Here is a 16,812-nt window from a genome sequence, read left to right as displayed (position 1 = left end):
TAAACCATGACTAGTCATATGGGTTTGTTAGGTTTTTTTTAATTAAAAAAAAAAAAAAAAAAAACGGACAGAATTATAGTCTCTAACAGTGGAACTTGGCTTCCAATACTTAAACGCTCAACACTGATATTAAGCCAGAAACAGATTATTACTTCTTCCAGGTCCACCTTGCCGTTTGCAAAGGCAAAGGACCACAAACACTAATCTTCTCTTTTTTGCAAAGAATCTAATTTGTGTTTCAGTTAGCTATTTCAGTATTTTCTAACTTACTTGAATTTAGTGTTTGACGTGTTTTGGCACTTGTGCAATACGCTTCAATGACTTTAAGAATTTGTGCGTCTTCTTCTAAAGCAGCTGTACCTAGAACCAATGGGAAAAATAAAGTTTTAAGCATAGTTATGTTTTTTAATAAAGATGAGCCTTTGTAAATTATTTTCGTTTAAGGCTAAATGTTACAGATAACAGTTAAGACCAAAGTTCAGCCTAAACCAACCCTTAAAAATTCTCTGTCTTCTCCTTTTAAATCAACTTTCAATGAGCAAAAGGCTAATATTAAGTTTCAAAAGACAAAATACTATTACAAAATTTAAAAAAGGAAAAAAAGAAACAATTCAGAGTAATTACCCACACATTCAAGAAATTTTATGAGCATCTGAAGTTGCAAAGAGCATGCTCTGAAGTGTGGTTACTGTCATACTACACAGAACAGCCATTAAACTGAAAACTGTATACCCCACTTATTATACACACCTCATTTCACAGTTTCTTCAAGAAATAAGGAACAAGAACTCATAGAAAATAAATCTTGAAAACTGTGGTTTTCCAAATACATCAGATTTACCACTTTCAATGGTGTTCTATTAAAAATTAAAATCAGACTTAACATAATATGTACATTTGTACAATTTCAGTCCAGTGTGCAGCAGGAAAGATGCCACTACCACGTAAGAATTTTTGTGAAAACTGGAGTAGATTAAATTCCTCAAACTTTAAAGTGGAAACAGTATTACGGGGGAAAAAAAATAATAACTATTCAAGCTTCACATGGCATAGTTTTTCTAAAGATCGTGCTCCACTGCAATTCTATTCCTTGGAGAACTTCAGTAAGAATGCTGTCGAATTTTTCATTTGCAGCAAAGAGTAAAATTCCAGTCAAACTGAAATCTAGAGGATACCTTTTACCATTAATTTAGACAGAACCAAGATTCTATATAGGACAAGATGATTTTTGTTTCAAAAGCATTATTCCATTTTCCTCACCCCAAAGCTTCAAGAAAACACTAGCCTTGCAGATTTTCTGTTTCGTGAATCTAAAGTGCCTCCAATACCAACAGCAATATACTCTAGCAGCCAAGGCATCCAGTCTTATTTTCAATGATTTATTATCAACACAGCAAAGCCAACTCTCCAAAAACATGTCAGGACTGACTGCCAAACTGACTGTTGAAGAAATTATCTTCACTGGGTATAGTTTCTCCCTCTAGTTTAAGAGACTCAAATACTTCGAAATACAGGTTATTTCTCTTTCAAGGCAGGAAAAATAATCAGATTTTGTTGTGTTTGTTCTTTGTTGTGGTATGATAACAGTAGCAAGACAAATAATTCATTTATGAAATCAACTTTGTAAGGGCACTCAGATGAAATACCATGCTTATTTAGGTTTGTCTGTTGTAATGTTGATTAACAGAACCCCCCATGAATCCCTGGGGATCCAGAGATGGTAAGTATTAAAAAACCAAAACTATTACCGATGAGCTTGAAGCTTTATAGTAGTTCCTCAGTGGAAAACTTTTACAGGTCCAAAAATTGGAAAAGACTGAAAAAACACTAGCATAGAACAAAGGCTTCTAACTACTGACACAGTGGAAAAAAGGCATATGTCAAGAATCATTTAAGTATTTAAGTATATAAATATACTTTATAAATATATAAATAAAATTCTTTGCCTTAAAGTCACAGAAAATCCCTTTCATGGAAAGTCATTTCATACATACAAAATATTGAAAGGTGTTCATTTAAATAGGAGAGAAACAATGTATTTGCCAATGTATTTCCGTTCTGCCAAAAAAGAACTCATATCTCCTCTCTTAATAGCCATGCTTTAATCGCTCCAAGTTTACAAGCGCAGAAGCCCAGTAAAGCTGTCAGCTACATGTTGCAACTACTGAATCTCCATCTTCCAATATTTAACATGAAACTGTATTGCAGTACTTTCATTATTCCTAAAGAGATCCCTGTTAGTAAGAACAAAACAAATTCAACAGCATTTTTCAACATTACAGCTATTATTATTAGGGAGAGAAATGAAGTGGTAGAGCTACATTGTAAGGATTTCTAGCAACTTAGAACTAAATCGGCAACTCAGATTAGCAGTTACTTTGAAAGTGTTAAGGGTTTTTTCCTATTTTTTTGGTCCTTACGTTACTCGCATTCAGATGATAAAGTTGTTATTTACAAGCTAACTTCCTGAATTGCATAAAAGTAGAAATAAAAATGAGTATTAAGATACAAAGTCCGTTCTGTCATATGTCCTCCTATAACTGATACATCACAAACTCAAAATGAATTTTTGCGAACATACTTTAAATTGTTCCATCACTTGTGTACCTAACTAGTTAGAGAGAAACAATTATTAAAAATACTTTAACACTGGGGTGCTTATTAACCATGGAGTGGTATTTAGGTTCTCTATTTCTTAAAAATTAAGTATTTTAGAAGTCTAAATTGCAAATTTAAAAGCATATCAAGAAAAGTGGCCTGTGATGTTATACACAACTTTCCAAAAGGATGTTAAAAAAAAAAAAAATCAGTACTGATCTAAAATTTGCTTATGTAAAAATGACAGTCATTTTTCCCATAAGAGAACACCACTCATTTTAAAGGCAAAGCTGCTACTGTATTTACCTATTTATGCAGGAGACACTGATGAAAACACCACTTCTCCAAATGCTATCTTCTACAGTCAGAAGTGAGACAGGACTAGAAAAACCATCTTTCTTCATATTATGGGGAGCCATTATCTCCCTTGGCTATAAAGACTTTTAAGAGGTTGGTTAAATTTAAATAAGCATACTTCTTACTTGATCAGTCCGCAGTGAATCTTTTAAGGATGTGGAAAAGAATCAACTTTTTTTTAAAATGCATTCTCAAAATATGAAAAGAATCACTTGTAAGCAAAAAAAGTGCTAGCCAGATGACATTCACTGCCTGCAAGAGGCTTCTTAAATATTTGTAAAACTTTGTCACTAATAAAAAACAACCCACCCTGAAATTCACCCTGTAAATGAGTGCCATAACTCGTTTACAGGTACTGTCCAAATCCACATATAGACAATTAGTACCTACGTGATGCTGAATATTGGAGCTCTTGTTACTATCTAAGCTCCCACTGACATTCTTAAGTAGCAGTAACAGAACTTGAGTTTCTAGATTCCAAGTATACTTTTAGTTTAATTTCAGCAAGCAAACAACAGCTAGTGCACATAATTATTACTTAAGGCTGCACAGATACTGCACACAGAACACAATGAGGCAGACTTAAATTACTATATATTGTGTATTAAAGAGATTATTAGTATGGACTTAATATAGTATAGGACAATAGACAACCTATTTGCTACTGTTTCAAAGTTAAGTCTGGGATCTTCTTCCTCACGCCAATTATGAAAAAAAAGAAAAAAGAGGGAAGCTCCGACAGGTTTTCTGACAGCAAGGTCTCTCCTACTACGCAGGTGCATGTCTTTCAACCTTTGTGATCATGAGAGATCCTTGTATAAGCATCAGCCATATAGCAAAACATCATGACAATATAGCTCACCTGCCTACATCCTGAACTAAAACTTCCACCTGCACGTCCATGAACACAGGATCATTCTGTTCACTACCTTAACTCTTTGCCATATGAAATTCACAGTACAGTGGAAGGACCTCCCTCTCAGGTTAAGCAACAGCACCCTGAGGAAAACCTTTTTCCTCCCCAACCCTGCATAAATTGATCAGAGCCAATGTTCATGACAACATGCTTTATGCATTCTGAACACTCAAGAAGCACAGTCTCTATTTTAAGAAGCTCATGAGCAAAGGACAGACATGCAGAGACAAAAGTTGCAGTTAAAGACTATGGCCTTCAGATACAAATACAGTCAAAAAAGCGCTATTTTTAACACCCTACCTTTTACTGACGCAAGTATTTGGATTATTCACTCACACAGATTTACAAGGCAGAATTAGAGCAAAACTAACAGTGAAATAAATAGTTTTTGCTGGATAATGTTAACACTCTCTCTACCTCAGATTGCCCAGCATCAAGATTCTGACCCATGTATATGCTTTCTACACTTCTATCAATCTCTCTTGGCTTAAAGTTTTTAAGACTTCAGGCAGCCTAAAACTTTTTCTGACACAGACGCCAGCAAATGACCTTATTTCTAGGAAAGTAGAGCAGGTTGTTGGATCTTAAAAGACTGACCTTGGAAGCAACTAGTCTTCGAACCAGCAGCTATACCCAGCTTTCCAATACCCAGATCAGTGGAAGCTCCTACCAGAATCAATTCAAGAACATAGCTATTAAATATTCTATAGAAGTGGGATAGCATTTTTAACCTCCAACTTGCTGTTTACAGTATTAAAAGATAGTTTTAGCTCAGTGAGCTTTAAATGGCTCTCTAGTCAATCTTGCTGCCTTCTGTAGCAAGCAGATAGAAACAGGCACTTCACAAGCATACAGAACCTGACCTAGCTGAGTTGTCTACTTCTGGATATAAACTGTGCCGTAGAAGCAACTATTTTTCTCCACTGACTACAAAGGTGCCTGAAATGACTAGTTCACATAAACATCTGCAAACAGAGGATATGAGTCCCACCAAGACTGATAATATCAAAAATAGTTATTTCCTTGCAGGAGGAATAGTAATATCTAAAGTGGTAGAAATTAAAGAAGAGTTTCCCAGCGTACTAAGGTCATTAATGCTATACTTGCTATCCTGCTAATTAGAAAAAGCAACAGACTGGGAGAGCTGCTGACAAACTGCTAATTAGAAATTCTAAACATAAATAAATAAATCTCTAGGTATTCCTCAGCAATTTCTGCCTTCCCCCCCCCCTTTTTTTTAAAACTACACACATAGGCTAATATTAGAAAATGGGATGTCTCTCACCAAACCTTGGACATTTTTCTGCATTCTGTAGCCAATAATTAAGACTCTAGAAAGCAACTCATCCCATCCAGATAAGTGCCTAAGACGAGTAAAACAAACTGTCCTCTGAAGGTACCCACCTCTCTCCACTGACAGGAGAGAGGAGACCAGATGACTTGCTTAGACTGCACATTTAACTTTCACAGAATTTAAACTGACATTAATTACAGCCTATATACTATGCAGACATTTGTTCGGTCTCTCTTACTTTTTCTCAGTGCAAACTCTTCATCTGATGGCTTCCGTTCCGGCTTGCGTTTGGGAAGCAGCTTTTTCATGGTTTTAGGGCTCTTACTGAGATCCTGTGGGGGGAGAATAAAAATAGAAGAGTAGAGCTTCTTTACAATATTTCAGAAGTTTAACTTTTAAGATGCATACAGTATTTACTAATTGAATATATTTTAACAGCACCAAAATTCAATTTACTAACATTTTTGGTGCATCAGGTTTGCCTGAACTGGCTCACTTCCTCGCTATCCCTCCTCCAACTTTATGTATAAAGTTACATATTTTATCTGATCCTATTAACAGAAATATACAGAAAAGCTGCTGCAAAAGCATGCAGGCTGTCTGGGAGCTACAGCGAAGAAAACAGGCAGGCTACATTAACACAGTATTTTCCTTAACTTCTGAAGGGACAACCCATTTGACTTGTCTATTTAGAAGCAGGTAAAAAAGGACCTAACAAGGAAGCTTGGCAGATAGTATACCTATCTTCTTTAAAGGCAGAATTTTTAAGTAATTAGAGCTTTGTAAGAACAGACCTACTGCAAAAAAATGCAGCAACAAGTACAGCATTTCTGCTCAAAAACTACAGGAACACAAAGGAATATACTGGTCTACCCCTTACCTTAAGGATACAAGACATCCTCTATAAAAGTACAGAACAAGAAAGTGAAAAGGTGAATGAGCAGGACGCAGACGAAAGAGGATGAAGATAGGTTTTGAACATCATACGCTAAACAATGTAAAGATGAGTGAAATTTTACTACATTTGAGAGTTTAGTGCCATATACACAAAGGCATGAAAGGAATTTAACTAATGATGAGATGAGCAGCATATACTACTGCTGAACAAGAGAACCTCTTGTAGCAAATAAGCCTAAATATTAACCTTCCAATTGGAGACCACCTATCACGTTTCCCCTGTTGTGCAGGGGATTTACAAAAAATCAACCCACCACGTACAAATCAAAAAACCCACACAACTAAGCTGTACTATGTGACAAGTGTGACACTATGCTTTTTTTTTTTTTTTAAAGAAAGTCTATTTTAAGAAAGAAGTCACCTCCTAGTCAATTTTTAAGGAACTGCAAAGTATACACCTGTAAAATAACATTGTTCTGTCAACATCTCATGCTTGCATAATGAAATGTACACAGGAATATCTGTATGCCTCTTTCTGGGCCCTGGTTCTTCATGCTAAATTAGAATCATGAGAATGCATGACACACAGAAAGATACCAAAACAGAAGATATCATCATGCCAATATTCTCCAGTGCGTGTGTAAAAAGAAAGGAAAAAAAAAAAAAACCACTACACACACACGCGCGCGCGCACACACACAATTCCAACATAAATCAAGTGTTTTCTTAACATTCACAGGACTGCAAAAAGTAGCAGCAACACCAAATTAACCTAAAACCACTACTCTTTTGTGGTTGAAGACAATGTTTTGTATTTCTCTTGGAACAGACCGACTCCTTTTTCATATCATAGGCTAATTAAAAACTATGACAACATCTCAAATTCTAAACTTTTTTTTTTTTGTCAATGGTGACATTAACTGTCAGTTTCATCCGAATATAAAAAAGTTATATGGATTTCGACAGTAACCACTTTGTTGTTGTTGTTAATAGGCTACTGTTAGTGCTATTACTAGGCCACCTAGTAACAGTGGTAAACACTGAGGAGGCAAGAGTCAGTTATACCATCACAGTTCTTTAGAACGATTTGATCCATCACTTTCAAGCACCTTAAGATCTGTGATGCTACATACTTTTACATGTTTAGCAAATAACTTAGTGTGCAATAAGCTTGGATCACCAACTTAAGAATTGAATCGTTTGTTTAAAAAAAAAAAAAAAAGTTTTTCCCATTTGACTGGACGAAGAGCAGAAATAAGGGGGGAAAAAATGGGGGGTAGGGGGAAGGGGAAGAGAAAAATCCTCTCCTATCAAGCCTTATTATCTGAACTGCAAGACTAAACCCCTGCCTCAAATAATAAACATTATTAACACCATTCACTAGTCCATTACCCGCATCACTAGTCCATTTCAGCAGTAGCTGTTGAAGCATCTTCTATATAAAACACATGCACAAAACTGTAAAACGATGGTATGAAAAGAAGAGAGTTAAACTTCTCACAGTAGGCCTGCTGCACAGTAAGATTTCTGGGCTACAGCATCTCACCTCTTTATAACAAAGAGCTGCTGAAGGCCGTAATGGAGGTGCAGGCCGTAAACAGCTCAGACTCCAAGGCTTGGGAGTTTTAGGAGGTTCCAGAGGTCCCCAATTTATTGTGGTATGTGGAGTCCCATGATGGGATGGATGTGGGAGAGTGTGGTAAGCAGGAGTCAGTGGTATTGGCTTGCTGTCTGAATGCTTGCTGGAGGGTGTTACCGCATGGGAGGGAAGCTGTCAAAGACAATGGTTACAGGAAGGGAAAGAAAGTACATTACTATAATGAAGATAAAGTATCATCAAAGACCAGTGAAATAATTCCACCAGCTGTCCAGCACTTATGATTATTACAGCTGGCCTTCAGAAACTTTAACACTAAATTATTATTTGGAAAAATGGAGCTTAAAGAAATTTTTAGTGTCTGCCACAGAAAGAGCTACAAGCGGCCTTGCTCCCACTTCTCTCACCACTAAGGATGGAGCTAGACTTAGATCCATTCAGACTGAACAACTCAAATTCAGAACCCAAAAGGTGGTACCTGAAACAGTTTCTCCACAGAGAATGTCAGGTACATCACCAATTAAAACCCACTGTTTTAAGGACACTTAAAAATGATACATGTACCACTTAGTCAAAATATTAAAAAGTAACGACAAAGAATTTTCTTTTACCCTTCCTAGGCTGAACTATTAAACTAAATAATAGTTATTTTACTCTTAGTTCAAACAATCAACAACAGAATCATCCTATGACCCAAACTGGGGTCATAAAAACATTCATATCACTGTTACTAATGGCTAAAGAAAATGCACATAGTAGTATATTTGCCAAATAAGCTAACACAGTATACACTGCTCATTCACTTCAGCCCATAAGGTATTTCTTACCGTGTGAGATGGCACAGAGTGAGGTTTAATGGTGGGATTCCCAACAGTTGTGACTTTGGTTTGCTTCTGCAGGTGGTCCACCCATTCATGCAAATCCTGTTGGTTGTTACAAGACACTAGTATCCTTTCAATCATATTTCCTAGGTGAGAGAAGACATAAGATGTCAGAAGTCACAGAAAAATGACTCAGTCAGTCTGACATGATTATAAAAAACACACGTTCCCCAAAATGTTAAATCCCCTAAGTACTATGTGAAGGTTTTAACCTGTATTTTCAGTATCATAGCATCTCACTTTTCCATGTCATGATATTTGCTCCACGCATTTGCTCCTGGGCCAAGCCTAGGAATCTTACCTTTTTTTTTTATCCTCCCTTTAATAAAGAAAAAAATAACCTTTATGGTAAGAAAAAGGTGTAGAAGACAGGCTTGTCCTAAGCTCCAGCAGGACAGTCTAGTAGCCTTATAGCTTCTGCAACCCCTCAAAAAAGCCAGCATATAGCCTAACATGTTCTTCTTCAGCCTGTCAGCTGCAATACAGAAAAAGTGCATTTCACTGATGTTCCCTCAGAAAAAGCCATAATGTCAGTCTGAATCTAATACTAAAACTGAGGTGAAAAGCACTTGGGAAAGCAACTTTACTTTAATTATTTTAATTGCTGCAGTTAAGGTATGTGATGAGTTTACAAGGAGTTATCTGAGATCAGCTTCATAGCTATTATCTCAGAAGAACAAACACCATCAACAGCTGTTTCCTTCCATATCACAGCACAGATGTGTGACACCGCCTGCCACTTGAGAGAGTCAAAGTTACCCTAATGAACCTGCCTGGAGACAGAAGTGATCCTGGAACTGAAAGAAGGTACAAAACTCCACAGTGTGGATCCTGCTCTGCAGTGTATCTTCCCAGGATTCTGACTTCAGTAATGGGCCCGCAGTTCTTTAAACCCACCATGGAATTAAAGTATATGCTGAAACAAAGTACCTAACAGACAGAAGATTCCCAAAGCAAGTGCAACTGCAATCATGATCAGCAGAGACACTGATGTCTCAGTGAGGAAACAGACCATTTCTAGAAGAAAGCTCTTGATTAAAGCTCTTCCAGAGCCTCTGGAATTCCCTTCCTTCCAGGAAGTAGCATAGTCTGAACTGGTTGACTCTATAGGATATTCTTCAAAGCTACTCCCTCCATCCATTAAAATACAGAAATTTGAGGATGAATCCCATGGAAAGACAAATTAGCCTGCTAACTGTTCAAAACAGGTGGTAAAAAAAAAAACTTTCAAGTGAAGCTCTGGGTACCTGCCTTACAAGGTTTGCATAATCTGACATTTGAAAGAGCATACACTGGAGTAAATAGTAAATAAAAATATTTATGACCATTACCTGATATTTCAAATGCATTTTTATGATTTTCACTGTCTTCTAGCTTTGTGATAGTCATTCCTGTCATTGGTAGTTTTCCCTATAAAAGCAGTAACACTGACATTAAATCCAAAAGATACAAAAACATTACGAAGTACGGGATATAAACATTTAAAGCTCTGAACAAAGACAGGCACATAAAGTATATCAGCAAATGCAAGCATACTGACGGGTATAAAATATTTAAAAATCCACACAGACAGCTTGTACTGGAAGTTTTCATATGCTCAACTTTTGCAGATGACATCTGTGACTTTAAGGAATCAACTTGAAATCTGAACAGGCTACAAATCCATACAATCACATCAGCAGTCATTCATTACAGCCTCAGGTTCCTGGAGTTAAGACCTTTGGGGACATCCATGTTACACACCTGGAGGCAATAGTGACTGATCTTCAAGCACATTTGTTTATGAACTGCCTGATTAGCTCTTAAAATAATGCCTGTGGTACAAGTATGTTTATAAAAGAACATTCCAGTAGACAAATACTTTTTTTTTTTTTTAAGTGAAGATTTAGGTCTCTAACATCCCCACTGCTAAATTCACTCACAGAAATATTTGGGGAAAGAAAACAAAAGCAGTTTACACCTTCAAAGAAGTTTGTAAAGTTTCAGAAGAACATATTTATTTTGCAGAAGATAACCTTCTCTCATTTTAAACTCAGTAAAGCTGGAAAAAAATGTAAGTTTAGATTAACATGTTACCCCTCTAGAAACACTGAAGAAGAGATGAACACTGAATACTGTCAAGATGAAAGGCTTTACCAAAAATGCAACTTCTATTAAAGTTCTTTAAGATGGCCCTTTTATTCTCCTGTACAAAAACACTGCTCAGCACATACTGACAAAAGTGCAAACAGAAGAAAAAAAAAAATCTCTGTTTTTTTATTACTGAATGATAGAACAAAGGTTTCTTACAAGCCTGGCAACTCAAATCACTTGATATTATGCCTGCACAAAGCATGCTCAAGCCCAAGATGCCAAAAGATAGAGCTTTCCTGTAACAGCTCCTTCACTGGAGGACACATGGTCACATCATGTACTACAATGCAGCCTAAAATTCTCTTTCTTGGTTTTCAAGTGTTGCTGATCCATGAGTAACAGAGAATACACAGCCACACAGAGAGAGGTACAAGAATGGCTTGGAGAGGTGAAAAGGGGATACACCAAGCAAAAGACTAGTGGTAGAGAAAGATGAGATCAGCTGAGGTACATGGAGAGAAGAGGTACAAAGTCAACAGAACAGACACAGAAGCTAGAACTAAACTTATGTGAACCATCTACATTCCCTTTCTTTCAACAAACAACTGTGAAGCCCTCATGCAAAGCATGTCTCGTATACCTTACAATGACTTCAGTTTACCACTGCTAAAAGTTACTCCCCATTAGCTCATGTGGTAGATGTAAGCACTACAAATTAGAATATCTGAAGACTGCCAACAACTGGAATATTCAGAAATACATATAGGGTGTGGTGTACATCAAAGCTTATGTCGTTTACATCTAAACTGTGGGGATTAGGAATGATCTTTTGCTCCCTGCAAGTAGATGTGCACCAACCAGGGACAGAAGTGTGTAAACATACTGCCTTCAATGGCATGGTTTCTCTGGGAAAGGCTGAGGGAGTTGCATCATCTTCTGTCCATATCCCAGGTCTGAGACAAGGAACTCAGAACAAATCCAGAACGCACCTGATATGCAAACTATACACAGCTCCTGGCCACTGGCTCATAGACATAACATGATGAAATAATGTGATGAAATAACTTTGCCTTGCTGTGAAAATGTAGTCATTAGAATTTGGGAAGTTCTCAGTGTTAGGAATATCAATTGAGAACCTATGACGAAATCAACAGTTTTGCATTCAACAGAGGAAAACCCAGACAAAAGGAACAAACTGTTCAAGAACATGGTTTACAGAAGTACTTATAGCTGGTGAAATCCTGTGCTCCTTCAAGAACTTCGTTTCAGTTTTTCCCCTTGCTTTTGGTGTTTGACTGTGACGTCTGAAAACCATGGAGCAATACTTACTGAAGAACATTTATAAAGACTTCAAAAAGTTAAAGACTGTGCATTTGCTTCAACCTCAGCTCTTAGGAGTCTTTGGAACTACAAACCCAGCGTGCTTCTGGGAAAGGTACCCTAGAGCTACAATGGAGCCAACCCAGTCAGCACTGATCCTACTGCACTGTAGCAAGGTTGCTCTATTTCTGTAGTGGGAAAGCAGGCTCAAAGAGTGTCTCTAGTAACAGTGAGTAGTGGATTTGTAAAGTGAAACACCTGGTGCTAGGGTCCTGAAGACCACATTGTATGTGCACTGCAGGTGCTTTTACACTGGGCTAATTCTAGGCTGGTGCCGTGGACTGAGTGCCAGTCAGTAATTTGGAGCAGATCAGGTGCACTTCTGGAGCACATTTTCCAGTTTAGCTTCATTCAAAGAGAATCCAGTTTTGAGCTCTGAGACTACTTCCACAGCATGACCCAAAGGACAGTAAAGAAGGACAACTAGAAGATAAATTTCAGAAATGCTCTCCTGATTCGAAAGTAACACACTAATGTAGACACACCTAAAGGACTAGATGGTAGGACAGCCTAACTCACACCAATGCAAGCTTAAGAGCGCTGTGCAATTTTGGTAAGACTCAAGCAGTAGCCAGAAGAGCACTAACAAACCTGTACAACAACATCACTTTCCTATGTAGATCTAAAAAGCTACTGATATTTCCTTTCATGAACTAGTACTAACAAGTACAGAGGTTAAATAACTTGTTCATAGTCACACAGTGCATCAGCTGCAAAAACGGAATCCAGGCTTCACCTTCTAGCCCAGTATTATATAAACCAGATCACTAGTTCTTATTGCAGAAATCACCTTTTCTCTTTGTACATGCAGAAGTTTAATAATCCTTTTCAAGTTTTCTATGAATTACCATTTGGAGAAAGAACACCACCCCCAACACATTTATACACATAAGTACAAATATTACTTTACCTGATAGATGAACCCACTCATTCTCGGGCTGGCAGACAACATTAGCAAAATGTTAGGGAAGAGAAGAAGATATCTTTCATTCTTTTCCTTATCAAAAAAAAAAAAAAAAAAAAAGTGTAAATACAACATCACCTCACAAGCCCCCTCTTCTCTTTTTTTTTTTTTTTTAATTAAAACCATCTCCAGTGTTATAATTCCATAGTTACTCCACAAATATTTGCCATTGGCAAAACTAACACTACATAAAAATAATAAAAAGAGCAAGAATTATTTGATTTTCTACTTGAAAAGTGTAAGTAACACATGCCCATACTACTCCCTTGAGAGTACAGCCTAATATTTTAATAAAGAAATTTTACATTCTGGGTGAAATACTGTCTGTGTTTAATTTGATAGCAAGTGTTTCACTGATTTCAGCAAAACCAAAATTATATATTGGATATATTTCTTAATACAATTTAGATGGACATACTTAAGAATGTCAAGGCCTCAATGTTTCAAATTGGAGAGATCAGATTTTTATATGATGTGGGTTGTTATTATTATCATTATTATTATGAAGTGGAAAAGGAATATAAAAGAAAAGTAATAATGCTCATATTTGCAATGAAAATACTCCATGATTTGTTCTGGTTCTGGTCACTGACACTCACAGCACCCTGTGACCAGTCTCTGGTCTTTCTGCAGAGTCTGCCAGTTTTCCTTTTGATGCCAGTTGTGGCAATGTCTGCTGAGAATTAGATACTTCTCTACTAACTAGTGAATAGACTCCTGCTAAGTTTTCTAATTAAATAGCAGAAATTTTCAGGCACTGTAAAACAGGTCTATAATCAACTGGTAGCTTCCAAAATGTGCAAATTTTCTTTTATCCTTATTCTCCAAAACCACTTGTTTCTCAAGCTTGTATTTTAAAATATGTATTTTAAAACTGAGCAAAGTGGCCAAAACTGTGAGGGAGAAGTGGGCCCCAGACACCATACAATATGACATTTGGAAGTTTTTGTTGTACATGCAGTAATAATTGCTTTGCCAAATGATTCTGTAACAGAACTATTTATAGAAGATCCTCTTTATGTATTATGCATTTTGGAAACAGTCCGTTAGAAACATTTTAAGATGATTTTAACTGCTATATTTGACTATGTTTCAGTCAATTTTACAGCTGAGACCATCCACCTTTGAGGAAAAGTTTTTCATGACAAAAGTCTTAAAACAGTACAGAAAGACTGTAGTGCTTAGTGTCTCTGAAGCATTCTGTTTACTTCTGCTACACGATGATTATTATTAATTTAATTGCAGAAGGGAAAGAAAGACTGACAATGAAGATTGAAACTACATTACCTCACTTCCAGCACACTGAATCATGACCTGGGACATGTAAATTACATTGCCAAGTGTTTTAATGTCCTCTCCCTCCCAACAACGGATAGCTTCTGTCAGTATTTGTAGTTCAAGTTCTTTCCGTTTCCGTACTTCTTGACACTGTGCCTAGTAGACATAGGGAAAAATACCACGTCTATCAATTCACCTAATTTGCAGTAGGTTAAGGGTATAAATAGCACTACAGTTGTATTTACTGTTGTGCTTGTAGTACACAGAAGACAGTATCTAATCTAAAGCATTTCATTTAGATGATTATTAGCAGTATTTCTTATAAAATCAGTTTTGTTAATTTCAATATTACTTTTCCTTTCAATATACTGACCTCAATTACTCTACCTAATTCACAGTCACAGCCATGTTTCTCAAATTTCTTTTTCCTATGAATTTTAAGCCAGCAGTGTATGTCTAACCAAAAATGGCTAGACTAAGCACAAAATAGTAATATAGTTGTCATGTATATTCATGACCATACATAAAGTATCCTTCTGTAGTAAGACGAGTTGCGCCAACTGCGCAAATAATGTGTGTATGACCGTGTGCACCTGTTTTTATAACATATCTCCTAGCTATTTTTATAACATATCTACTAGCTATACTTCCACTTAATTCATTTGAATTCTTCAGAACAAGAATTGCTTCCTCCTAGTTGTAGGTCACCCAACAGAACGGGATCCCCAAGCTTCTTTGGAACACAGACAACAGCAAATTTGTGCTTAAAAAAATAAAAAAAAATTACTAGGCTACCACCAGCTCTCACTTCTTAAAACTTTAAGTATTTTGTAACTGAGACTGTGTTAAACATAAGCTTGCTGCATCTCTTAGCAGACAGCTCATTTGCTCAAATCAGACTTGTCCCTCCTGATTATCCATAAGAGTTCTTCATCTTCTAAGTTTTATTAGCACTTTTCCTTTCCTCCTACATCCCCCAACTCCAACACCATTTCTCTAGAAGGAAAACTCAGAAAATATTCTCTTAAGTGTTGTAAAGAAGCCCTTCTCCAAGCCACTAGTTATATTAGCACTAGTATAAAGTGGAGATGAAGCCTGAGCAAAAGGGCAGACTGAGAGGTGAGAAATGCATGTGTAGCTCTGTTATGTTGACAGTCTATCTGCTGTAACTCCCCAACAAATTGCCATCCTTAGCTCTGTCCACACACAGCATCAATTTCGAGGCTTTCAAAGTTTTCTTACATAAAAATTTCTTAGACAAAAATATATGAAGAGCTTCACTTTTTTTTAAACAACTAAAGGGAGGTGAAATTAGAAAACATCTATTATATCTATTTTTCATCATTCTTACAGAAAGATTTTTGAAGGCAGTCATGGATTTTTGTATATCTGTCCGATCCGGATGATAATCCTAAAAACAAGGGGAAAAAAAATACAATAATACTTTTAGTTCTAGTAAAAACAACAAAACTCTTTGTAGAGGCTTAACTGTAAACAAACAAACAATCCTGTAAAATAAAAAAATATTTTAGACCTATTTGCTCTCTTTTCACAGCCTTATTTTTATATCAAACTTTGGTGGTCTTGTTTGTAGTAAAAATGAAGAGTCACTTATAACATTTCTACTTATGCTTAAAAGAGAGCCAAGCAAATTTTGCAAGGCCTAGTAGATCAAAGACTGCTTTCCAATTTGTCATGTTAGCCATCTTTGTCACAACCTATATTCCTTCCAGACTAAGATGGCATGCTGTCACTGACTGACTGAAATTAAAATGTGTGACAAGACAAAGACCCATATGCTTTTTGTTTCTCTCCCTCCATCACACCCCAAAAATCTAACCTATAAAATGCAAATGCAGAAGCAGTTCCTCAAACACCTTCCCACATTAGAACGATCACTGGACAGTGTTCAGTAGAAGTCAAGGGGACTATCCTGGTGATGTGTCCAACAGGTTGAATTGTTAAGATGAGAAGCAGCATTCCTTCTATAGGATAAAGTAGCTTCAAGTAGTGTGCAGGAGACAAATTCAACATCAAGTCAACCGAAGACCAAGCAAGACTGACCTAGAAGTGAAAGTTAGCCTCTCTGGCTAGTTTTACGATAAATATTTAGCTTTTGGTGGAAGTTTTACTGCACTATCACAGAATCACAGAATCACCGAGGCTGGAAGGGACCTCTGGAGATCATCTAGTCCAATCCCCCTGATCAAGCAGGGTCACCTAGAGCGCATTGTACAGGATTGCATCCAGGCGCGTTTTGAATATCTCCAGAGAAGGAGACTCCACAACCTCTCTGGGCAACCTGTTCCAGTGCTCTGTCACCCTCACGGTGAAAAAGTATCTCCTCACATTCAGATGGAATTGTCTGTGTTTCAGTTTGTGCCCATTGCCTCGCGTCCTGTCACTCAGCACCACTGAAAATAGTCTGGTCCCATCCTCTCGACACCCTCCCTTCAGATACTTGTACACATTGATAAGATCTCCTCTCAGCCTTCTCTTCTCCAGGCTAAACAGGCCCAGCTCTCTCAGCCTTTCCTCATAAGAGAGATGCTCCAGTCCCCTAATCATCTTTGTAGC

The 16,812-nt window shown here is 37.0% G+C and overlaps 1 protein-coding gene across 4 annotated transcripts in view; it reads right to left on the bottom strand.

The window, feature by feature from the left end:
• Positions 1-16,812, bottom strand: part of ARHGEF7 (Rho guanine nucleotide exchange factor 7) — a 117,092-nt gene that overhangs the window by 18,866 nt on the left and 81,414 nt on the right. For all 4 annotated transcript variants that reach the window (XM_026068034.1, XM_026068033.1, XM_026068031.1 and 1 more), the window contains 8 exons: positions 15,587-15,646; positions 14,245-14,391; positions 12,904-12,990; positions 9,872-9,950; positions 8,487-8,626; positions 7,609-7,833; positions 5,404-5,497; positions 271-360 (listed from right to left, as the gene is read on the bottom strand). In XM_026068034.1, the coding sequence (XP_025923819.1) occupies positions 271-360; positions 5,404-5,497; positions 7,609-7,833; positions 8,487-8,626; positions 9,872-9,950; positions 12,904-12,990; positions 14,245-14,391; positions 15,587-15,646 (922 nt within the window). The remainder of the gene's footprint in view (positions 1-270; positions 361-5,403; positions 5,498-7,608; positions 7,834-8,486; positions 8,627-9,871; positions 9,951-12,903; positions 12,991-14,244; positions 14,392-15,586; positions 15,647-16,812) is intronic.

Source organism: Apteryx rowi, unplaced genomic scaffold, assembly GCF_003343035.1.
Source record: "Apteryx rowi isolate R43461 unplaced genomic scaffold, aptRow1 scaffold_267, whole genome shotgun sequence".
Taxonomy (NCBI): Eukaryota; Metazoa; Chordata; class Aves; order Apterygiformes; family Apterygidae; genus Apteryx; species Apteryx rowi.
Note: the sequence above shows the minus strand (reverse complement) of the source record. Positions and strands in the feature narration are given on the sequence as shown.